Source organism: Mesoplodon densirostris, chromosome 10 (genome assembly GCF_025265405.1).
Source record: "Mesoplodon densirostris isolate mMesDen1 chromosome 10, mMesDen1 primary haplotype, whole genome shotgun sequence".
In the NCBI taxonomy this organism is placed as follows: Eukaryota; Metazoa; Chordata; class Mammalia; order Artiodactyla; family Ziphiidae; genus Mesoplodon; species Mesoplodon densirostris.
Genome location: NC_082670.1, coordinates 44,696,978 through 44,721,370, shown reverse-complemented (window position 1 = coordinate 44,721,370; position 24,393 = coordinate 44,696,978). Strand labels below are relative to the sequence as shown.

General features: G+C 42.1%; 1 protein-coding gene across 3 annotated transcripts in view; it reads right to left on the bottom strand.

The window, feature by feature from the left end:
• Positions 1-8,867, bottom strand: part of PRIM2 (DNA primase subunit 2) — a 298,019-nt gene extending 289,152 nt beyond the window's left edge. The window contains exons 1-5 of one of the 3 annotated variants that reach the window (XM_060109539.1): positions 8,771-8,867; positions 7,891-8,052; positions 5,993-6,096; positions 3,428-3,507; positions 1,976-2,096 (exon numbers count right to left, since the gene is read on the bottom strand). In XM_060109539.1, coding sequence (XP_059965522.1) covers positions 1,976-2,096; positions 3,428-3,507; positions 5,993-6,096; positions 7,891-8,052; positions 8,771-8,840 — 537 coding nt within the window. In that variant the 5' untranslated portion in view covers positions 8,841-8,867. Of the gene's footprint in view, positions 1-1,975; positions 2,097-3,427; positions 3,508-5,992; positions 6,097-7,890; positions 8,053-8,164; positions 8,483-8,770 lie in introns of those variants that run through there. The other 2 variants (XM_060109538.1, XM_060109540.1) reach the window with 2 other exon arrangements.
• Between the last annotated feature and the right edge of the window lie 15,526 nt (positions 8,868-24,393).

Genomic DNA, 24,393 nt, shown 5'->3' with positions numbered 1-24,393 from the left:
AGATGGTTGGGCTTCCCTGGTGGCGCAGTGGTTGAGAGTCCGCCTGCCGATGCAGTGGACACGGGTTCATGCCCCAGTCCGGGAAAATCCCGCAGAGCGGCTGGGCCTGTGAGCTATGGCTGCTGAGCCTGCGCGTCCGGAGCCTGTGCTCCGCAAGTACCGCAAAAAAAAAAAAAGAAAGAGTGAAGGTCAAGGTATGTAAATTCTATCTCAATAAGGCGATCATAAAAGATTATACTTGTGATCTCACTTATATGTGGAATCTAAAAAAGTCCAACTCACAGAGTAGAACAGTGGTTGCCAGGGGCTGGGCACAAACATCCAGTTATAAAAGGAATAAGCTCTAGGGATCTCACGTACAGCTGCTGTGAGAGTTGATTCTAAAGGTTCTCACCACAACAACAAAATGGTAATGATGTGAGGTGAAGGATGTGTTAACTAACCTTATTGTGGTAAACATTTCACAACATATACGTGTATCATCACACTGTGCACCTTAAAGTGACACAACATTAGTATGTCCATTATATCTCAATAAAGCTGGGGGAAAAAACATACCATGTAATACTATTTACGTAAAGTTCAAAGACAGGCAGAATTACTTATCATATTAAAAGTCAGGATAGTGGTTATCAGGAGGGAGACGGGGTTAGTAAATGGGAGGAGGCACAAGGCAGCACAGGGTGACAGCAATGTTCTCTTTCTTAACCTTTGTGATACTTCACAGAGCTGGACAGTTATGATTTGTGCACCTTTCTGTATATGTTATACTTCAATAAAAAAGTTTTTTAAAAAAAGAAAGAAATATTATGGTTTTGGCTTAAAAAAATTTACCTGATCTATTGAGACAATCTAGAGTAAAGAATAAATCTTCTCACAAACACTTTTTCTCAACCTAATAAAACCATAATTTCAACAGCAAAAAAAAATGAATTATTTTTAATATGAGAGGACAAATGGACTGTAACTGATATTAGCAATAACGGACTTCACTAAGGATCAGCATTCTAAGCAAAGTGGAAAACGCAGGAGGTGTGGGTGAGACAGCTCTGAGACCGACACTGTTCTCTGCCCAGGTAGATGTTACTCAGAAACCTCACAGGGTTCACAGACGTGATACAAACTGTGGAAGTGCCTTGCTGGCATGTGACAGACACTAAATGTCCACCTAAGGTTTATTGACTTCCCTTCACACAATCTCCTTCCCCCAACGAAATAACCCACTCTGGTTCTTGCTGCAGTGGGCACATCCACTTCTCGGCAGGACAATGTCCTTCACTTACTCCAACTTCTACTTTTTTTACTTTATTTGGCCTCAAGACACCCATTCTAACACCCAAATGGAGTCCCAAACCATCCTACCGCCATCTGACTGCTCTAAGTTTTCCAAACAGAATTTTTCTCCCTTCCCACTGCAGCACACTCACCTAAAAGACAAAAATTCTATTTCCACCCACAATAATTATCCCTGCTAAATATGCGCCCAACATTTCTTCTATTTTGTTTAATTACTATATGTAACTCATTCAGATTTGTCTACAAAATTATACCTTAAAACTATTCAGATATTTTATCAACAACTGACTTCTAAAATAAAGTATTATCCCCCAAACCTCATTGTTGGAAATAACTACTACCACTTCTCTGTTTTCTTCAGAACATTATTAGCTTTAAATTTTTGGCCTGGAAGATTCTGGTTAAAGATAAACCTTTATAAATTAAACCTTTCTGTGCTTTCATAAATCACATATTTAATACAGCAACTGAATAAATGTGCAGCTCTGGTACTAAGGAGCCTCTTTTCTTCTAGTTATGGAAGGGAGAGGTTCACTGTTGTGCAAAGCCAACAGTTATTGTTTCAGGTGGGTACTTAGGAAGAAAATGTAAAGAGAACAAACCCCACACATTAACACCAACACTTAAGGGAGGGATGAACGGTGATAACAATCGGGAATGACTTTAAAAATATACTTACAGCCTCAAACTGCAAATGGCTATCCTTTAAGAAACTCTGAATTTTGTCCTTGGGTAAAATACTGAATCGAAATCGAAGGAGATCCATTTCTTGTTGAATGAACCAGCGCCTAAGCTCTTCACTAAAATGGAGATAAGAAAATTATAAGTGAAAAGTCCACTGACTATTTTAAAAGTCCACTGATTATTAAATCCAAGAAATTTATATGAAGCAATATTCAAACATGAGCAAGATGCCAAAAGACTAAAGTTAAAAGCATCAAGTCCTCTATTATGATAAGAGTGTGAATACATATCACATGCCACAATCTCCCTGGGATGAGTAGAATATGGGGGAGAAAGGTGTTATGAACATAAAATTAAAAGAATTAAATACAGAATACTTCAAGCCTAGCTGCATTATTATCAAATAACATAAAACAGTGCACTTCTTTTAATGTAACTACAAAAGAGCCATCTACATCAGAAAATAGGGTATCCCTTCGGTCAATGCCAAATAAAAATCAAAAGTTTTTAAAGGTAACTTCATCTCTGAATGGATTATGATCAGATAAACTATGCAAAGTAAACTTTGCTTACAGCTTTATAGTTTATAATTTCACAAAATTTAATACACACTAGGATATCTCAATTTTTTAAGTCAACATACACTAATTTATAAGACAGATGGGCATTATTGTTGTTGTAAAATAATTATGCTACTTCATGTAAAATATGATTTAATTTTCTTTCCCCAAATGACTTTCATATTGTCAGCAATTCATTTACTGCATAAATTGCATAAACTGCATGTGCTTTCTTACAAAAGAAAAACTCTGGGACTAAAGCTGGTGAATAATTTCTCAGTTATTATCTTGGGATAGTCACCAATTCAAGATTCCCATTTGATATTACCAAAAAGAAACAGAAAAGAAACATAATAATGAGTATGTAATTTAGCCAAAATTAATACAGGAAAAAAAAATTTTTTTAAAGCAACTAACTCCTTCTCCCTCTGGGTGGCGCTGTTGACCTACAAGACCAACTACCAAAGGAAAGATCTTAATCTAACGTGCACCAGCCCATAAACGTCAACATCTAAAAACCTGTGCAGAATGTGTTTGATTCATTATTTCTTATAAATACTACCACTTTTTTTCTGGGGAAAAAAATATCAAAAGTCTTTCCTAATGAAATTCCCTCTAATTTTAAATCCTAAATGAAGAGTCTCTCCCACAAAGTAAAAAGTGTTTTAACAGGCAAAATCTGAAAAAAAAAAAAAAAAATTTTTTTTAATTTTTTAGTAAACAACTTGTTTCAAACAATTCTCTGCAACAGTGTTCCGCCCACGAGCCACTGGTTTCTGACATTATTCTTGGATTTCCTACAATCAGTACAATACCTGTCAGCCCTCCTGGACCAGTTTACAACCCAAGATGTCAGACTTGACCATGGAGGACAAAGGTATACTTACGACTGGCAGTAAGCAAGGCGTAAAATAAAGTGAGAAATGTGATCTCTTCTTCGGGGTTCATATTCATCTTCCAAGTTTTCCTTAAAAACAATGGCACATGAAGAAAATAAATGCATCGGAACAGTAAAAGGTGTAAAGAAATACTGAGTCAGCATAAGCCAATGGTAAAGTACGAGTTTCAATAACACAGATTTCATAATATGCTCCCCAGGGTGAGTACCATTTTACTTAGGTTAGCAATCAGATGAAACAGAACTGAACAACAATACCTCCTGGGTTTGGACCCCACTATTTTCTTCCTCTTCTTAACTTTCCTTCTCATCCAGCCTACACCCAGGCACTCACCTCTTCTACTACTTCTCACATCAACCCTCAACTGCTTTCACTTCAACCGTTTGGCAAAACCTAGATTCTAAATAAATCCAAAGATACACTCTGCAGTCCTGTTCCCAAAATGCTGAGAACCTCTGGGAAAGATATATACAACTATAGGAATTTGGAACATTAAAAATTCACAGCCTCTAACCTCGACTGGACCTTTACCAATACCAAGGCATCTTTATTCAAGCTCAACAGTCAGAGCAAACACATCCTGAGCATTTCCAAGGTACCAGGCACTGTTATAGCATTTTTAATCCATTAGCCCATATAATCCTTTGAAAACCCCTATGAGGTGGGCATCACTATATCCCCATTTTAAAGATGAGGAAACTGAGGCAGAAAGAAGTTATATAATTTTGTCCAGGCCACAAAGCTTGTAAGCAGCAGAGCTGGGATCTGGCCTGTAACCATCTCTTTTCTCACGTCTTAAGAAAGCTGTTTCCATCTTCACTAGGTGGCCAGTGCTCCCTGCCACACCACCTTCTTCTCTCTCATCACATGACCTCACTTACTTTACAGAAGATAAAGGTCCCCAGGCCGACTCCTTCAGCCCCAAGCTCCTGTTGCCACATGCTGTACTGCCTTCCCTTCCCTCTCTATGGACAAATCTCTCTCCTTCCTCCTACATAAAGCTAATCCCTACACTGAAACCCCATGGCCCACCTGCTCTTGCCTCCTAAGGACCCTGACTTATCAAATGCTCTCTCAAAGTATCTTCAAGCTCCCTCCTCTTCTTTCTCTTCTAGATCTTTCTGCTCAGCTTATAAACGTGTTCAAGTCACCGCTGTTGTGTGTGTGTATCTTCTCTTTTTCCCCTGTCTTTTCAGCTACACGTTAGAAGAGGATGTATTCCACATCACCCTCTCACCTCTCCTCCAAACACCGCCACTGTTCCAGCTTCTGCCTCTACCTACAAGGTTCTACCCCGTTGATAAATCCGATGATTCTATACAACTAATCTTATTGGTTCTAAGTGTCTGAAATCGTTCCACCATGAAGACAAGAGGTCTAGATTCAGATCTTGGCTGCACCGTTTTCCATCTTATGAGCTTGGGCAAGGTACTAGCCTATCAATATCAGTTTCCTTGTCTATAAAGAGGGATGATGACAGAACCCACCCTCCTAAGACCACTGTCTGGATTACATGAGTTAATATTCGTGATGCACTTAGTACAGACTCTGGGACATGGTTAAGAACAATATGAATGTGTGCTGTTGTATCATTACCTGCGTATCATGATCATCAGTACTGAGACCCCAGCTTCCCTGGCTGCCAGGGTGGCTCATCTCCACCCCAAGGCAGCTCCTCCTCAATTGCCCTCCCAGACTCCCCCCATTCCACTCAAATGTTTCCCTGGCTGCCTCACCTACTCCTGATGATGCCAACCTTCCTCCTGAATGTGCACCCCCACCCCAGAGGTCCCCAAGTCCAGATCCGTGTGCACACCCTGCTGGCCTCAGACAGCTCCACAGCACCTCAAAGTCATGTTGAGATCTAAACTCAGCGTCTTCCCTCTAAAAAGACTTGCCTCCCCTCCTGTATATTATCACCAGCCAGCCGTCTCACCAGAAACCCGGGTGTCATTCAGAACTCTTCTCTCCCTTCTCTCTGCAGTCACTAAGATCTTCCTATTCTACCCTCTCACTATTTCTCCAATCAGTCCTCTTCCCTCCGTTCAATTAACTCTTGTCATCTCCAAGTTCCTAACTAGTTTTCCCCACCAAAGATGACCCTGTCCATCTGCTGTTGGCAGTCATCTTCCCAAAATAAAAACTGTATCACATCCATCAAGATTCGGTTCCAGCACCATCTCGTCTGGGAAGCCCTCCCAAACCTCCCCAACCTGAGCTAATTCTCTGTGCTCTTGGAGTTCGTCACCCTGTAATGCACAAAGCACATATGGCAATGTCTGGAGACATGGACTGGGTGGAAGCCAGAGATGCCAACGAGCCCCCTAAATGCACCGAGGAATCATCAGACCCCAAATGTCCACAGTCCCGAGGTCAAGAAACCCTGTGGCACTGTAGTCTGACTGCATGTCAATCACCCGTAGTGGACTGTAGGTTCCTTCAGAAGAGTCTTTTTTAAAGCCCTATGCCTAATACAAGACCTTTCCCACAACTGATACCCAGTACATGAATATACACAAACCAAAGAAACATCTTTTTCCCTCTTTTACTTACTCTGTAGGAAAACTTAAGCTTCCGAAGCTCAGCCTCTAGTTTACTCTGGTACTGCTCACTTCCTTTCACGTAGCTCACGCCAAGATTCTCGACTGCTTTTAGCACTAGAAAAATTTAAAAAATTTTTTAAAACAGAAGAAATGAATAAAACATGTAAATGCAAGATAATTTTAAAAAACTAAATCCAAATAAAATCTATGGCTACCAATTCCATAGTTACTTGTTTATAAAAGATGACAATATTTAAGCTTTATTTTCTGCAAGTACATTATATAAGTTATATATGTTTATCAGAGGATAATCTCCACCATGTGCAGAAAATACCCACATCCCACAGCATAATCTCACACCAGGGATTCTCAACCAGAAGGGAGAGAGGGATGGGGGGAGATCACTGATGGACTGAGCACCACTGCTGAGGGATGCAGAAGTGTGTTTGCATGTACAGCCCTCATGTGGAGCCGTCTGTGAGGCAGTCTGCTTCACTGACTCAGCACAGACTCATCAGAAGACAGCCCTTCCCTTCCTGATGAAACAGAGAAGGAGAAGACACAGCAGTGAAGAAGCAAACAAGCCACCGTGACTAGATGCTACACACTGTCCAAAGGTTCCTGAAGCCTCTGTCAACCCTTCCTGAGATGAATTCTTCTGTCATCGGTATGAAAAGAGACATTTTTTAATTCAAGAACGAAGAACTTCTAAAGTGAATCCTGAACATAAACTCATGTCCCCCAGGTACCTCCGTATTATGGTGTCCCGAACCACTCATTCTCTGCCCCTCAATCCCACTCCTCTTCCTGCCACCCCACCTCCATCCGAATTTCTATCCACCAGATCATCCACACTGGAACTTCAGCCACCCCCACCTGTTCCACCACTCCTCATACCTAAGAGTCGCCAAACCCTGTCAATTACACCTCCCAGTATCCCTTCAATCTCTCCCTTCCTGTCACTGCCTTACCATCTCACCTCCTAAGTGCCAAACCCAAGGGACGCTTTTCAATCATCACCTTAATCTCAATAAGGCATATGACACTGCTAAGCTTCCCAGAACCCGTTCTCCCTTGCCTTCACCTTCATTCAACAGGTAATACAGATACTTTGTATTAGCAGTTCTCACCCTGCTCCTCTAAGAATGATTAACAGTATCTCACCTCTACTTCTGATCTTCCCACCAGGATATCGTGGAACATAAACTCTACAGACAGTGCTGTTATTTGTTTCAGTTTACAACTAACTTATTTCTTTCTTCCACCAACACACAGAAGTAGGTCCCCAGTAAAACTGCTACATCCTTCTTACACCCCAATATTACACCATTAGCTTGGCACAGAATGCCCTTGCTTACCCATACTTCTCCATCTACCCTGAACTTGTCACTGTTCCCTCCAATATGACACTCTCTCTCATGCCTCCAAGCCTTTGTACAGGTCATTATCCCAGCTTGCAAAAACCCTTCACTTCTTCTCTGTTGAGAAATTGCTACTCATCCTTCAAGGTCCGGATCACATTTCAACTTCTCTTAAGAAGTTTTACTTAATCAGACTAGGACAATCACTCCCATCTCTATGTTTCAGTAGCCCTATTAGTTACCTCTACTAGAGCACTTAAAATACTAAACTACAATTATTATTTTGGACATCTGTCTCCATGTACTAGAATACAGCTTCAACGAAAATGAGAATTACATTATTCAGCTCAAAATCCCTACCACCTAGAATAAAGTGGAACTCAATAAGCAGGCACTGTACAAGGAATAAATGAATGAATAGCAAAATCTCAACAGAAAACCCTCAGTAAATATTTGTTGAATGAAGGAAATAAATTACTCTAATTCATTCCCACAAAGTATACGTGAGGTTCTCAAGAATATATAAATTCTAATTCAAATCACTCACATTTAACTCTATCGATAGCCAAGTTTTCAAATTCTATCAAAGATATGTTTCCAGAAGGCGGCTGCAAGTAAAACTGAAGGCTATGTGGGTAGCAAGCATTCCTCTGGTCATCTGCCAACCTCAGTTTCCTCCGATTTCCTCCAAGAAACAGCATCTTGTTACCTTGGAAGGAGGCACATAAAGTAGTTGAAATGATGGAAAATGGAGTTTTAAAAATGCAAAAAAATAACTCCACATGTAAAGGGAAAAAAAATTGAGGTTGAAGAGCACGTACGAAGTATTAACAGTAGTGTCCCTGAGTGATGGCTTCTGTATCTTCCAGACTTTCGACAATACACCTGTAACAATTGTGCAGGGGGTGGGGAGAGGTGTACGCTGGAGGAGACGCAGGCAGTGGTCCTAGCCTCCTGCAACATCAACGGCAGGTGATGCTGCCTGCTCACTAGAGGTCTGTGTGCCTCCGCCCTTAGGTCTCTGCCGTCCCAAGAGTCAAGATAAGATTTCACACGGGCAGCAATCCTGAATTCGGAGGAGAGCGCGGGAGATTCCGGCTAGATAAGAGACTCCATGCGCAGGGTCCATTACTCGCTTCCTCCCTTACATCCCCGGGAAACAGACAACTGTCTTTCGGGTCCCGTCTGTCGGAGCTCCTCTCAGGAGCGTCCACAGATGCCTAGTGACACCCCGCTCCCGCCCTCCCCGCCCCCCACGCAGGGCGGTCTGTCAGCACCGGCACCGGCGGCTCTGCCCGGACACGCCACCAATACTCGATACCCACCCTCTGCGCCCGTAGCCCCAAAGCGCTCTCCTCCTTCTCTGGACTCGCAAGCCTCAACACCAGGATTACTGTCCGTCCCAAACTCGCGGGGGCTTCTCTTACCTCCAGCCACACGAGACGTGAAAACACACAAACCCCAGCAAGCGCTTTCCCGGGTGGCGGGAGAGTTCATACAAGACCGGAAGCGGAAGTGGCTGGACCACCAAACCCGCCCCAGAGGTCCCGCCCACCTGCGCGGCCCCGCGCTTGCTCAGTGGGGCGCTCTGGGGATCGTGGGATTTGTGTCCACTTTGTAAGCTGCAGTTCCTGTGCATGGAGCCGCGCTGTCTGGGGCGGTGGGCGGAGAGCGGGCCCGGCACTGGCTCCCCGCTAGGGACTCTGGGTAATCTCTGAGGGCCCCGGCCTTCGGGGCTGCACGGCCCGCGTCTTACAAATGCGGAGGCAGACTCTGGGTCATCTACGTACAATGCCTAGGCCATCTACATACAAAGCCTAGACGGGCTTTTTCCTAGACTGCAGGCCCTCCCCTGGGGAAAGATTTACGTCCAGTGCACCCCCTACACACACCTGGTGCAGGGCGGCCACAGAAGATCTGCAGTGAACTAGAACGTATGCATCATGCACACGTGCACCCAGAAATCGCTCGGCGTCTAAAGTAGAGCAGGCCCAGAGGGGCATAGCGGCGAGCACGTGCAGAGCGCTGGGGAGAATGTGCCCTAGGGCTGCGGACCCGGAGCTACACCGGCTCCCCACTGCAGGACGCAAGGTTTTCAGAGCTGGAAATAAATTTCGCCTGCGGCCTCCAGGAGGCGTGTCTCGCTTACAAAAGGGGCCGCGGGAGGCTCTAGTAAAGATCGGAGGTGAAGAACCCTCTGAAATGCTCAAGGTTTTAGAGACGTAAACTGCACTGAAATAACGTAAATCTTCAGAGCACTTACCCAGCATGGACCAAACTGTGGCTGGCACTGACCTTGTACCAGGACGCGTTTTAAGTGACTTACATATAAGTTCATTTTATTTCCATAACCATTTAAGGTAGGTTCTATTATTAACCCGCTTTACAGATAAGGAAACCGTGCAACAGAGAAGTTAAGTGACTTCAAATATCGCACAGTAAATGGCAGAGCCAGGTTCAAAGTCTGGGAGACATGCCAAGCACCACAGTGCTAACCACCACACTGTACCAATTCCACTATCAGCACCTCCCCTTAATTCCTTATTCAACACACAACTAACATCACCTGGCCTGAAAAAGACACCTGAAGCGTAAGAACTGCCTGAAGAAACCTGGAGCACAGACCATAAGAACATTTATATGAATGTTTAGCTGATCTCTGGATAGGGAAGGAATTTAAATATAACAACTTACAAAGAAAAATACCTAAAGACTTGACTATACAAATGTAAAATTGTGCATCTAAAAAAAATCACAAGAATTTTTGCAGTCATAGCAATAGGGGAAAAGTTCACTATAAAAATAACATCAGGGACTTCTCTGGTGGTCTAGTGGTTAAGAATGAGCCTTCTAATGCGGTGGACGCAGGTTCGATCCCTGGTAGGGGAATTAAGATCCCACATGCCGCAGGGTAACTAAGCCGGGTGGGCTCTAGAGCCCACGCTGCAACTATTGAGCCCGCATCACAATTAGAGAGAAGCCTGCCCGCCTCAACAAAGAGCCTGCACACCACAACGAAAGATCCCACCTGCCGCAACTAAGACCCAATGCAGCCAAATAAATAAATAAATAAATATTTTAAAAATTAAAATTAAGGCTTCCCTGGTGGCGCAGTAGTTGAGAGTCCGACTGCCGATGCAGGGGACACAGGTTCGTGCCCCAGTCCGGGAGGATCCCACATGCCGTGGAGTGGCTGGGCCCGTGAGCCATGGCCGCTGAGCCTGCATGTCCGGAGCCTGTGCTCCGCAGCAGGAGAGGCCACAGCAGTGAGAGGCCCGCATACCACAAAAAAAATAAATTAATTAATTAAAATTAAAAAATAAATTAAAATAATATCAAAAAGGCTAATACCATCAAGATGTAAAGAATTATGTAAATTGGGGAAAAATCATAAGATACAAATGGGAAAAGAATAGCAATAGATAATTCATAGACAAAGCAACTAATGATAAAGTGTGAAAAAATGTCTATCATTGGCAGCAAAGAAAATTTCCCCTACAAAACTGGCAAAGATTTTACAATGAAAATACTCAGTATCAGGCAAAGCACAATACGATGGGCTCATATAGGAACTGACTGCCGTGCTACAGTTGTGGAGTATACTGTAGTTATATGTATTATGAGCCCTAAAAGAATTCATACAGTTTTACCAAAGTATTTCACTTACATGAATCTGTCCAGAAATAGACACAAAAATTTGTGTCCAAGGAACGTCATTGCACCATTATAAGGATGAAAACCCAGGAAAATAAATAAATGATGGTATGTTCATATCATGAGACATTACACAGACTTTTAAAATATATATGTTTTTGAACAATATTGACCTGGGAAAATGTTCAGGATGCTATGAAGTCAACAGAGCAGAATACATAAAACCACATATGCCAGATAATCCCAATTTTGCAAGAGCATAGCATTACAATTTTCTCCAGCATTTCTGACTACTACCAATAGGCTGCCCTCTGCAACTCCTATCCTCGTCTTGCAATCCAGGCATGTGTTATCCGTTGCAATCAGAATTTTACGTGCAAGACTGCCCCTCTGTGCTAGTGTTGTTTTTATTTCACTTTTCTTGGCTTCATCTTTGGCCTGGTCTTAAACTGGCCCTCTTTTAACTTGTGTCAATGCCCCTTTTTCTACAATAGATGATATTAAATACTTCTTTAGGCAATTTAAAAAATTAGTCTATTGCAAACAGAAAATTGCTTACATAAGTGGGAACTAAGACACTGACAATGGAACATTTGATGGTATTTTTAAAGTTCCATTTTAATTTTATATAAAGTTCTATATTAATTTTAATTCAAGAAACATTTGAAAACTTCCCACAGCATGGCCCCAGGATTTGATGACTTTCTTGCCTATGGCTGCCCCCAGCTTATAAGCTGAACTACCAGCTCTTCCCCAAAGAAGGCCTTGCATTCCCTACCCGTGTCTCTTTGTGGTGCTCTCCCCGCTTCAAGAGCCCTAACCTTCCCTCCTGTTGGAATCCTCCCTGTCCTTCAGCACTTCCGTTGTCAAATACTACCTTCTGTCCTGCTGAACCTTTGCTTATGCCGCATGGTTTAAACCCCCAGCACTTCCGAGTTGTATAATTCCTTCTCCAGCTCTACCCCTCTACTATAGAAGGTCTTCATCTTTGGGGAACAGGAACCACTGAATGATTTAATGAATGCACTCCTCAGAAAAATGCACCTACACACCAACTTTGTTCACTCTTTCAAAAGGTTTGTGAACACATGTGTGGCTGACTGTGTAGCACTACCAAATTTTCAGCTCTTTTGGGACAGGCCCCTTTTTTTGTCTTTGTGGTTCCTAAAATGCCTACCAGAGTATCTTCCAAATTAAAAGATGAGGTAATTAATGTCATTTTATGACATTTCAGAGAGAGCTGGAAAAATATGTTCACGTTTCACATTACCAACAGCTTACTAAACATGTCACGTAGAGCTGCCTTTTCACAGTGTTAAAGACGCTTTAAGCTTCAGAGTACAAAATAGCCTGTGTCTGTTCCAACTGTTTTAGCATCTTTATTGTTTTCCCATGCCACGGTTTTTGTCACTATCTCACTGTGGACAGTGTTTTTGGCAATTGCAATACGAATCTACGTATCACAGGACCAATAATGCACAATAATGATACATTTCAGTTAGCCATACTTGGTAAATCACTGTGAGCTCTTCCTGTATTTATTTCACCAACCAAATGGATTGACCCAATGCTCAGCTCTGGCAACTGTGGTGAATATAAATTACAGACCCCAACCTCACAATCAGGGAGAAGAAAACACAAATAAACATATAACTTTTACTTCCACTAGACCATAACCATCCCAAAATCAGGGACTACTGTGTCGTTCATCTTTGTAACCCTGGTGTCTGTGTCATTCATCTTTATAACCCTCCATGGGCCCTCAACAAATATTTATTATCCTGAGATGATGTAAATATGAGAGATGTATGAAAAAAGTGATGTGTTCAGCTGGATATTCAACAGATGGTTTGAATCAAATGGGATTCCAACCTGTAAAACTTCAAGTCCTCATCTGAAAACTTTGTACACATTCCTTCCAGAATGACTTGGCTCCCTAGTCTAGCCTGCAATAAAGCACAGAGTACTTTGTCTGATGGAATTTCCATGAATCATCACTGTTCAATTCATTGCCTGCCCTGGGCATTACCCAGCTGCTGACAGGCTGTCCCACAGAGCTTTCACCCTTACGACTCCATCTCCAGGAGTTCTGTCCTGTCGTATGTCACACTTAACAGCTGAGATTTTAGTTGTCGTGCTTGGTGAATCAAAGCGAATGTTCATTCTTTCCCTGTGCAGGGTGTGTTGCCCTAAAAACCAAAGGCCTGGTAAGTTTCTTTACCCAGTGAGGATGCTATAAACTCTGGGTCCTTTCAGCTCCACTTGCCATGGAAAGCAGAGGAACAGGAGGCATTCCCAGCAGGACAGCTGACCCATAAAAGTTAATGCACACTTAGCCAGACATAGGTTGTGAGGTCAGGGTCTGTAATTTATATGTATTTTGGTTGCCAGGGTTAAGCATTGTATCAATCCAGCCCTTTCCATCCTGGTCCCTCCACCCTTTCCATTTCACTGCCCAGCTCTGGGAAGAAACCTAAAACCTCTTTCTTTCTCCCTTTGTTTCAGATTGCTTTTATTAGCCTAGCATCAAGAAGCAAGAGAACTAAAGAAAAAACATTTCTTAAAAGAAAGTACACAGAGGGCAGGTTACCCTTCCATATATCAACAGTGCACGATTTGTTTCAGAAATACTAACAGAGCACCTGCTAAGTGCCAGGCAATGTTTTCTTTGCTGGGAATACAAGAGTGATGAAACAGCCAAAATCCCTGCCCTCATAAACCTTATATTCTAGTGGGAAAGAGAAATAATAAACAAGAGAATTATACACATTGCTATGTTAAATAAGAAATGCTAAGCTGGAAAATAAAACAGAGGAAGAGGATATTAAGTTTTTGGAGGAGGCATTGAAATTTTAGAAAGGGTAGCCAGGAAATGATAGCTAAGAATGTGAGCAGGAAGGAGAGACCAGAAGAAAATTAGGGATTTAGTCATGCGTATCTTTAAGAGAATAGCATTTCAGGCAAATGGAAGGCTTGTCATAACTCCATAGTATTTAAGACAATGTGATATTGGTATCGGGATAGACAAATCAACCACTGGAACAGAACAGAGAACCCAGAAATGGGCCAACACCTATGAAGAAACCTGGCATCTGACAGGTCCACTGTACAGATCAATGGAGAAAAGATGTGACAGTTCTAAATGGTGCTGGAACAGTTGGCTATGGGGGGAAATTATACTTCCTACCTCCCTCTGTACACAAAAATCAATTCCAGATGATTTAATGACTTAACTGTGAATGGCAAAACTAAGACTTTAGAACAAGTATATAGATAGCCTTGATGTAGCAAAGAATTTCTTTTTTTTTTTTTTCTTTTTTTTTGGCCGAGCCGCTTGGCTTTTGGGAGGATCTTAGCCCCCCAACCAAGGATTGAACCTAGGCCCTCAGCAGTGAGTCCTAACCACTGGACGGCCAGGGAATTCCCAGCAAAGAATTTCTTAAACAAGTCATTAAGAAAAAGCACCAGCAGTTAGGGAGATGGATGGTGGTGATGGTTGCATAATGATGCCACTGCATTGTACACTTTAAAACAGTGAATTTTGTGTTATGTATATCTTAACACAATTTCTTTATAAAAAGCACAAGCACAAAAGAAAGACTGATAATATTAACTACACTAAAATTAAGAACTTAACTTTAAAAATATATAAACATACATTTTTAAAAGCATTTGCAAGTTGGGAAAAGAAAGTTGTAAGAAATAATTAACATAAGAGTTAGTATCCAACTATAATCAATAAGAGAAAAGTAAAAACACAGTAGAAAAGAGGGGGAAAAAAAACCTAAACAGATGTTTCACAACAGAGGAAACATAAATGACCAATAAAAGTGTGAAAACATGTTCAACCACATTAGTAATTGAGGAAATGCAAATTAAAACCACAATGAGATAAATATTGTAAGCCCACCAGATGAACAAATATTTTTTAAGTCTGAAAATATTGTGTTGACAAAGAACTCATATACTGCCAGTAGAAGTGTTAATTGATGAAACTACTTTGAAAACAATTTGACATCTTCTGGCAAATTTGACCCTTTGTCCCAGTATTGTAATTCTACTGTAAGTATACTTACAGTATACTGTAATCTCTCTCTGAAGAGATTTTTGTACATAGACATCAAAAAACACTGATGAGAATGTTCATAGCAACATCAGGATAAACACTGGTAAGTACCCATCATCAAGAAAATGGCAAATAAATTGTAGTCAGTTCACACAGTGGAATATAAAAAACAGCAAAACTGAATGAACTACAATTAAACACATCAACACTGATGAATCTCAAAAATATAATGTTAACTGAAAAAGTAAGTCAGAGGAGAATCCATAGGTGCTGGTATCTTCCACGCCACCCCTCACCCTCCCTCCTGCTCTCTGCTCCTGGTTCGTGTGAATCGTCCTCTTGTGCCTTCTGCTTCCAGACCTTCTGAAGGCAATTAAGAGCCCCAACAGGATGCAGGAAGGAGAGAAGGAAGTGAGACAACGTATCTGTTCCCCTAGCTGCCTTCCCGCAAGGCTGCCTATGTCCCTCCGCCTGTCACTGCGCCCCTCAAGGTGACCGCCTTGAAAGGACTCCCTTCCTCCACCTTTCAGGTCTCCACACCATAACATGTTGACTTTGGTGAGGCCCTACCTGATTGCACTATCGACCCTCATGGTTCCCTACCCCCACACCTTCACAAATGGTCTCTGCAAAAAATCATCTTTGAATCAGCCTATTTTGAGTGTGCTATCTGTCTCTTCTTGGAACCTGATGGATACATATCAGCATTCATGTGAAAGCTTAAAAAAGTGAAATAACATATTGTTCAGGGATCCATACTGCAGGTGGAAATTGTCAAAAACGCAAGAGAGAAATTAACACCAAATTCAAGATAGTAGTTGACTCTGCGGGGAGGAAGAGGATGCACCGTTGGGGGCACATGGGTCTTCAAAGGTTCTGGTATGGTTCTGGGGCTTATGCTCAATACTGGGCACACGAACATTCCTTTTAATATTCTTCTTCAAGCAGTACATATATGTAGAGTGGACATCTAAAAAGGAAAAGGGACAGCCCAAGAAACAGGAGAGCACAGTTAGTCATCCTCCTCATGGGATCCCATTGGGAACACAGTAGTTTTCACTCTTATTTCCTGCTCCCTCCACCCCACACCTCATCCCCACTTCCTATCCCTCCAAACCGGTATGTTCTCTCCCTTCTCTCTTATTAGCCCCAAGACAGGGCTGACGTGGCAGGAGGGACTGAGGTTTCAGAGCAGCAACCATTGAAGGCCTGGTGTGGGCTTCCTGCAGACAACCATTCACACCTGATGTCCCTTGTCTTCTGTCCAGGGTCCTGGCACCAGGTGCTCACCCTGGCAACACAGGTCCTCCTCCTGCCTATCTGTCTCTGAACTGCTCAGGTGCATACATCCAGAGTCCTTTTCACTGAGAGTCACCAGCCTTACCTAAATTCTCACCCCCACTTGCTAGTGTAATTCACCCCTTCCTGTAATGACCTGGGAGGAGGATTGCCTGAGCCCCCCAAACAGCTCGTCCTGCCAGAAGCTTCTCAGCATCTGGACACAACTGCAGGGGGCAGGAGAGGTAGATTACTAGTCTGACCCTCTCACTTGGGGTAGCATCATGTGGACCAGAGCACAGAATCCTGAATCTGGGCCTGGGATGGAAGGAAGAGAGATGGGATGGGAACTATATGGGGTCTAATCCAAAACCTCTGCTTCGAGTTTATCTGTCTGGTAAGTGTGGCGGCTAGCAGGACATGGGCATGAAATGAACTCACAATGAACATAGTATCCAGTAAAGCTGTTCACTCTTGGTGCTGTTTATACAACCAGGAGACTAATAAAGAGCACAGAAAAAGATGTGACCTCGGGGGCTTCCCTGGTGGCGCAGTGGTTGAGAGTCCGCCTGCCGATGCAGGGGACACGGGTTCGTGCCCCGGTCTGGGAAGATCCCACATGCCGCGGAGCGGCTGGGCCCGTGAGCCATGGCTGCTGAGCCTGCGCGTCCGGAGCCTGTGCTCCGCAGGGGGAGAGGCCACAACAGTGAGAGGCCCACCTACCGCAAAAAAAAAAAAAAAAAAAGATGTGACCTCGGTTTAGCCACATGGAAGTGTTTTCAATACTGGTATTTATAAGCTCCACTTACCAGTTATGGATAATTACTTATGGACCATAACTGTAGGCATTCGATTACTCTGTGTCAGATTAATTTTTTGGCAGAATTTCTTTTATCACAGTACTTATTATTCATGCCAGCTCAGAGCATCCAAAGACAAGAAATACTTATTTGAGGTTAGCACACAACCCAATTTGGAGCCTAACAATTTAGTATTATTTTTCTTCCCATATTTAAATTTAAGCTGATTGGAATCCCTGTGCTAGACTCATCTACTTAGAATCATCTTTTGGTATTAAAAGGAATGTAGTTGAAGGAAGGGGGGATAAGAAAAGAATCTAAATAATCAAGCAACTCACCTCAGACACAATTTTGTCTTATGCTTTATAACTGATGTCATTTTCAATGTACTGTCTATTCAACCTGCTAAATGTGAACTTCTGAAGTGAATTGGTTATTTTACATGAATTCAACTAGGTCTGGGCAACATCCATTGTTCTTTGGGCCCAAGCTCTTCTGAATATATGAATTTTTAATATGAGACTGATGATTAGACCATGAGCTCCTCGAGGCCAAGCTGACCAGCTCCCAGCACACAGCAGAGATTCCAGAGTGTCTGCTGAACTGAATTGAACTCTTCTGTATTTATTCCTGATTCCAGATGGGCTCTCATATGCCTTATGATGTAATCGTTCACAGGAGATGTGTTTTCACTCTAGACTTTGGCTATCCCATTGAAATTCCTGAACAAAATATTTTCTCTCCATTGGCTGGTTTTTGGAAACTGAAGTAGTTGTAAATATGATCCTGCTGTGATGCCAAGATTTAATTCCAGCTTGACAGGCTCACTGATAATCATGTCCAAAAGTTAGCCTCCTCAGCTAGAAAATGATTTTAACATTTCAGAAAATGGAAATGTAAAAATAAAAATAAATCTGCCTTTACTCTGACTAATCTAGACACTTGAGGAGAAATGCTCAGGGTTATCCTCAGTGAGGAAAGAGAAGGGGCCTACCTGACACACGTGCGGTCACCTCATCTGCATTTTCTTCTCTTTGAGCAACAGAACAATCTGTTAGCCAAGGGCCCATGGGGTAAAAACTTCATCCATCTACAGGGAACATGGTTATTTCTTATGAGGTTAATATTTCAGGGTCAGTGCCCCAGAAGCAGTGTGGTGTGTACTTGGGACCCAGAATTGTCTTCTCACCTACTGCTCTCTTTCCAGCCTCTCTACCCCACAAGGTGCCAGACAACGGCCCCAAATCAAAGGCTTCAGCCTCTTCCTCAGGGACACTCACCACCACTTCCTCCTCACCCGACCCCCACACACACTCAGGCCACACAGGCTATGCTCAGAACCAAGGTCAGTGTTTCCCAGAGTACATTTATGAAGGAATTAGGTTATTTTTTCCTTTTTCCAGGGGAGTGATAGGAGCAGCTGTTTTCCTGGAAACTCAGTTTAATGACCTTCACCGTGGGAATTTTCTGTCTGCTATGTAGACTTAATCCGATATTTTTTATGTTATATTAACTCCAGACTTTTCCAATATATTTGTTTCCTAACAATCACAGTATGGGCATTTGTGGAACACATTATCGTTTTCACAGCAATTTCATTTACATGATCTAACCCAGGATTTCTCAAACCAATTGAATTTCTGGAGTCCTTTCATTCAAATATAATTTCCATTTTTTTCTTTCCATTTTCTCCTTACATTTTTTATGATAGGTGTTAGGTGAGCTGACGCAGGTTGTGAAAGAATTCATAGAAATATTAGCAAGGGAAGAAAAGAAAGTTTTTATTCACTTTCCAAGGGAGGAAAGGGGCCAGACACAAAGAATGGCGTTGGCACTTGAAGGGTGGGGGTTTGAGTCTTTTATTGGGCTTCAAAGAGCAAGGTGCAGGAAAAGGGGTGGGTTTATGTCTATTCTGGTCCACAGCAGTACTCGGGGCTGGCTGTGTCTCTATAGGATGTGCTTTTTGGAGAATAGACCTGCAGTCTTCAGTAGTTTTCCAGTTCTTGGGTGTCTGAAAGAGACTTAATAGGGGTCCTTGACAGGTGTTACTCCATTTTGAATCATGTTAGATAGGTTTACAATAAGCTTTAAAGAACTTTTTTTAAAGCATATTCTGAGTCATCTGGAAGCCTGTGTTATTTCCAAATATGCCCTCAGTCCAGCCATTGCTTGTGACATCAATCCCGTTAGTGCCGTGTGATCATCTGAAATGACACAGTTTGACTTGCCATGTACAGTCAGCCCTCCATATCCATGGTTCTGCATCCTTGGATTCAACCAACTGAGGATGGAAAATATTTGGGGGGAATGTTTTCCAGAAAGTTCCAAAATGCAAAACTTGAATTTGTCACATGCTGGCAATTATTTACAAAGCATTTCCATTGTATTAGGTATTATAAGTAATCTAGAGATGATTTAAAGTATATGGGAGGATGTGCACAGGTTATATGCAAATATCACACCATTTTATACAAGGAACTTGAGCATGCTCAGACTTTGGTATCCACTGTGGGTCCTGGAACAAGCCCTCCACGGATACAGAGGGATGACTGTATTGGTAAGCGTGTCCAGCTGTTCTTAGATTATTAGCAGTTTCTAAAGTCAAAATACCAGTCATCACCCTGCATTATCATTGTTCTTAATTTAGATTTTTATCAACAGTTATACAGACAAAACTAGCTTCTGTCTTGCAGTCATTATTTGCAATTGCAAGACATTCTCATGAAAAAGCCTTTAGTTTCTTAAGATATTCAACAAGTCAAGGTTTAGTTTGATATTGTGAAAACAAACCAGTGTAGAAAAGTCAAGTACTATTAAAAGCATAATAGAGGTGAACTTAAACATGAAGAGGATTCATTGGTGCCAAATAAGGTAAATGATACTTTATTTCACTGAACAAAGGAAGGTTTCACAGCATTTGGAATAGTGATTTGTGGTGAGACACTTGGGTTTTCACAGGGTTTATAATTCAAAAGACACTTAGTGATTTCAAAGAACACACCCTGCTCCTCCAGCCAGTGCTCCATCAGTATTGCAAGTAGAAGTATTGCTCTGATTTGGCCTATGTACAGATCAACCACAGAAAAGTCAATCTACAATGACATAGCAAACTTATGCTTACCAAAGGGGAAAGGGGTCGGGGGAGGGATAAATTAGGAGCTTGGGATTAACATAATTACAAAATAGATAACCAACAAGGACCTACTGCATAGCGCAGGGAACTCTACTCAATATTTTGTAATAACCTATAAGGGAAAAGAATCTGAAAAAATATGTACTTACATGTGTAACTGAATTACTTTGCTGTATACCTGAAAGTAACACAACATTGTAAATCAACTATACTTCAATAAAAAAAAAAGAAAGAAAGAAAAAGAAAAGTCAATCTACAATGAAGGATGTTCAGTTTGTTGTACTTCTAAATTTTTCCCTCCTGCATTTTGTGGTGAACAATTAACTTGATCATTCCTCCAATCAATTGTAGTGACTAAAAGCAAACTCATTTTTTAAAAATAAATAAATAACCAACTATGGTAATGACAATGATTCAGATGATGATCCACTGTGCTCAAAATAAAAATCATCTCGTAAAAAAGTGACAAACTCTTTCTATCATTAACCTTATCATATGCTCTTTAATTTTCACAAAACCTCATCCAGCAAATTAAATTAATATTGTTCATTGGAATTCTATCAGCTTTACAATTTTGTTTGTGTCTAACATGTAAATGTATTTAGGTTTTTTTGGGGGTATCTTAGCTATGCACATATAAAAACTATCATAACAAGAACAATGACATCAAAATGGTATAACATCAACTCTGGGTAACCTCAAAAATTTTCTTCCTCTTAAGGGTTTCTTTACATTACTTAAGTTTGAGAAATCTAGCCTAATCATAAATTAGATTAACAGTAAAGCTTTTGATTTATGCTACTTAGGATAACTTTCCCACAGTGATTTAAAACAATTTTCAACAAATTTAGAAATGTAAAATCAATTTAAATTTAAAATTTTTAAAATTTTAAAAGTCAGTTATTCCTTTCTGCTCCAAAGATTATTTTATTTGAATGAGGGATAATAGAATTTTATGACTGAGTTATTTCCATAATGTATTGGCTTAGGGATAGACGTACTAGACCTTTGGAGTGTTTATTTTGTGGGAGATAAACAACGTTGTTTAAAAACACTCTTCCAAAAGGCTCAAGGTTGTTTAGAACATCCATTAACCTTAATGGATTTACAAAATATTAAGGAAGAGAAATGTGTTTTAGTAGCTGTGTCTTTGAGAGATAAAGATAATACTTTCCTTGCTAAGAGATTTTATATCTTTATCTCTTAGCCATATATGAATAACCAAGCAACAATTTTCATATCTCTTATGGACACATAATTTTTAACCTACTGCTTAAAATTCAACAGCGGGGCTTCCCTGGTGGCGCAGTGGTTGGGAGTCCGCCTGCCGGTGCAGGGGACGCGGGTTCGTGCCCCGGTCTGGGAGGATCCCACGTGCCGCGGAGCGGCTGGGCCCGTGGGCCGTGGCCGCTGAGCCTGCGCGTCCGGAGCCTGTGCTCCGCGGCGGGAGAGGCCACGGCAGTGAGAGGCCCCCATACCGCAAAAAAAAAAAAAAAAAAAAAAAAAAAAAAATTCAACAGCTACCTTGAAATCAATGAAACTCTGAGAAAACATTCAAAAACCAAAAATGTTTGCTAATGATTCAAGGATGTACTTAAATGGAATACTTAAAAATTCAGGAGTTAAACGGCTTGGAAAGAATATATATATATATATAAATAAATTCTACTTTTATCTATATAAAAATGTAATCTGCTAAAAAAAGAACTAAATACTAACTAAATTATTTAACAGATATTCATATTTAAAGCTTTTTTTCCCTAAAAAATTTTTATATTGTCATCAAAAAGGCCCAGGTGAGGCAATGTTTCATATTTGGTGTCTCAAATTTGGAAGTGAAGTCATTTCAAATTTGGAAGCAAGAATCTTGTGTCCCTCTGAGGGTGGAGGCTGAAGGTACTATTGTAGTGCTAGAAGGTTCTATCCCAGCCAGTAACTGGGAGTGTCTTCTGAAGTGTCTGTCTTGAGTGGTTGCCACGGAGATTGTAAAGGAAAATAGAACCAGAATTGCATCAGGATGCAGTCTTAACTCAGCCTGCTTCAACACTCGTAAAACAAATAATCCGCAGGAGTCTTTTTAGGTAAACTCTTCCCTGATAGCACCCACCTGTAGGAGATCAGACTCTGGCTGGCAGTTTTCTACACTTCATTCTTTTTTTTTTTAAGATTTATTTATTATTTTATTATTTTATTTATTTATTTTTTGGCTGCGTCAGGTCTTAGTTGCGGCACACGGGATCTTCATTGAGGCACGTGGGATCTTTCGTTGTGGCCACGCCGGCTCTTCCTTGCGGTGTGCGGGCTTCTCTCTAATGGTGGCATGTAGGTTTTCTCTTCTCTGGTTGTGGCGGGCAGGCTCCAGGCATGTGGGCTCTGTAGTTGTGGTGTCCGGGTTCCAGAGAGCATGGGCTCTGTAGCTTGCCGCACGCAGGCTCTCTCGTTGAGGTGAGTGAGCTCAGTAGTTGTGGCACACAGACTTAGTTGCCCCGTGGCACGTGGGATCTTAGTTCCCTGACCAGGGCTTGAACCCCCATCCCCTGCATTGTAAGGCGCATTTCTTACCACTGGACCACCAGGGAAGTCCCTCTACACATCTTTTTTTTTTTTTTTTTTTAATTTACTTTTGGCTGCATTGGGTCTTCGCTGCTGCATGTGGGCTTTCTCTAGTTGTGGCGAGCGGGGTCTACTCTTTGTTGTGGTGTGCGGGCTTCTCATTGTGGTGGATTCTCTTGTTCAGAGCACAGGCTCTAGGCACACGGGCTTCAGTAGTTGTGGTACGCAGGCTCAGTAGTTGTGGTTCACGGGCTCTAGAGCACAGGCTCAGTAGTTGTGGCACACAGGATTAGTTGCTCCGCGGCATGTGGGATCTTCCCAGACCACGGCTTGAACCCGTGTCCCCTGCATTGGCAGGTGGATTCTTAACCACTGTGCCACCAGGGAAGCCCCTACACTTCATTCTTAATACTGATTTTTCAAATCATCAGGTATGATGTTTCCAGGACTGTTTCTCCCATTCTTAGGACTACCATACCAGTCGATGATTTGAGCTCAGGACCAACATGAGTTTCAGCACTGGCAGCAGTCTTTAAAAGGAGAGGGTGGGCTTCCCTGGTGGCGCAGTGGTTGAGAGTCCGCCTGCCGATGCAGGGGACACGGGTTCGTGCCCCGGTCCGGGAAGATCTCACATGCCGCGGAGCGGCTAGGCCCGTGAGCCATGGCCGCTGAGCCAGCGCGTCCGGAGCCTGTGCTCCACAACGGGGGAGGCCACAACAGTGAGAGGCCCGCGTACCGCAAAAAAAAGAAAAAAAAGAAGAGGGTAATGAAACCCAGAAGAAAAGGGGTCTTACCCAGACCAGGTACCAAAAGAATGGCTATCCTGTGCTTGGTGTAGACAGACATCGCTTCCGCTTCTTGCAACGAATACCTTTATGCACAAAAATAACAAACTAAAACAAACAAAAAAAAACACCTAAAACATCACGTGTTTGAAACCACCTACCTACTTCTCCAAAATCAGCTAGTCTCACCAACATTAATAGTAGGATGGCAAAGATAACTGGCAACCCTCCCTATCCCCTTTTGATAAGAGGGAAATCCTTTTAATTGAGCTACTTTAATACAGATCAGTACCTTGTACAAGTTGAGGCAGAGAGCAACCATTAAGGGTCCCTGTTTCTGCTGCTGCCTTACCTGGGGTGAAGTTGGAAGATGTCCAACTTTGCATCTAAGCTTGAGGATGAGGACTGTTGTTTCTAAAGGTAGGACCAGAACTCTGCCAGGAGGGAAAATAGCAAGACAAGTTTAAACCAAGATTTATCCAGAAAAACTAACGTCTCTGTTTGAAAAATGTGCTCACTTATTGTCAACTCATCAAAAAACCAACAGCCTCCTTACTCTTACTGGAAGGAAGGTTGAACTCAAACAAGTAGATACATGTTACCCCACACACAGGGACTGGACCCCATCTATGGCCCAGTCCCCAAACCCAGCACATGGGGACACTCAGCCATGGAATTGTCAGGACAAGAACCCAAGCTTTCTGATTCCAATCCCAGTGCAAGAACTAGTGTGAAGGCAGACTTGGCAGCTCCTAGTGACAGATGGGATGAGGGAGACCAG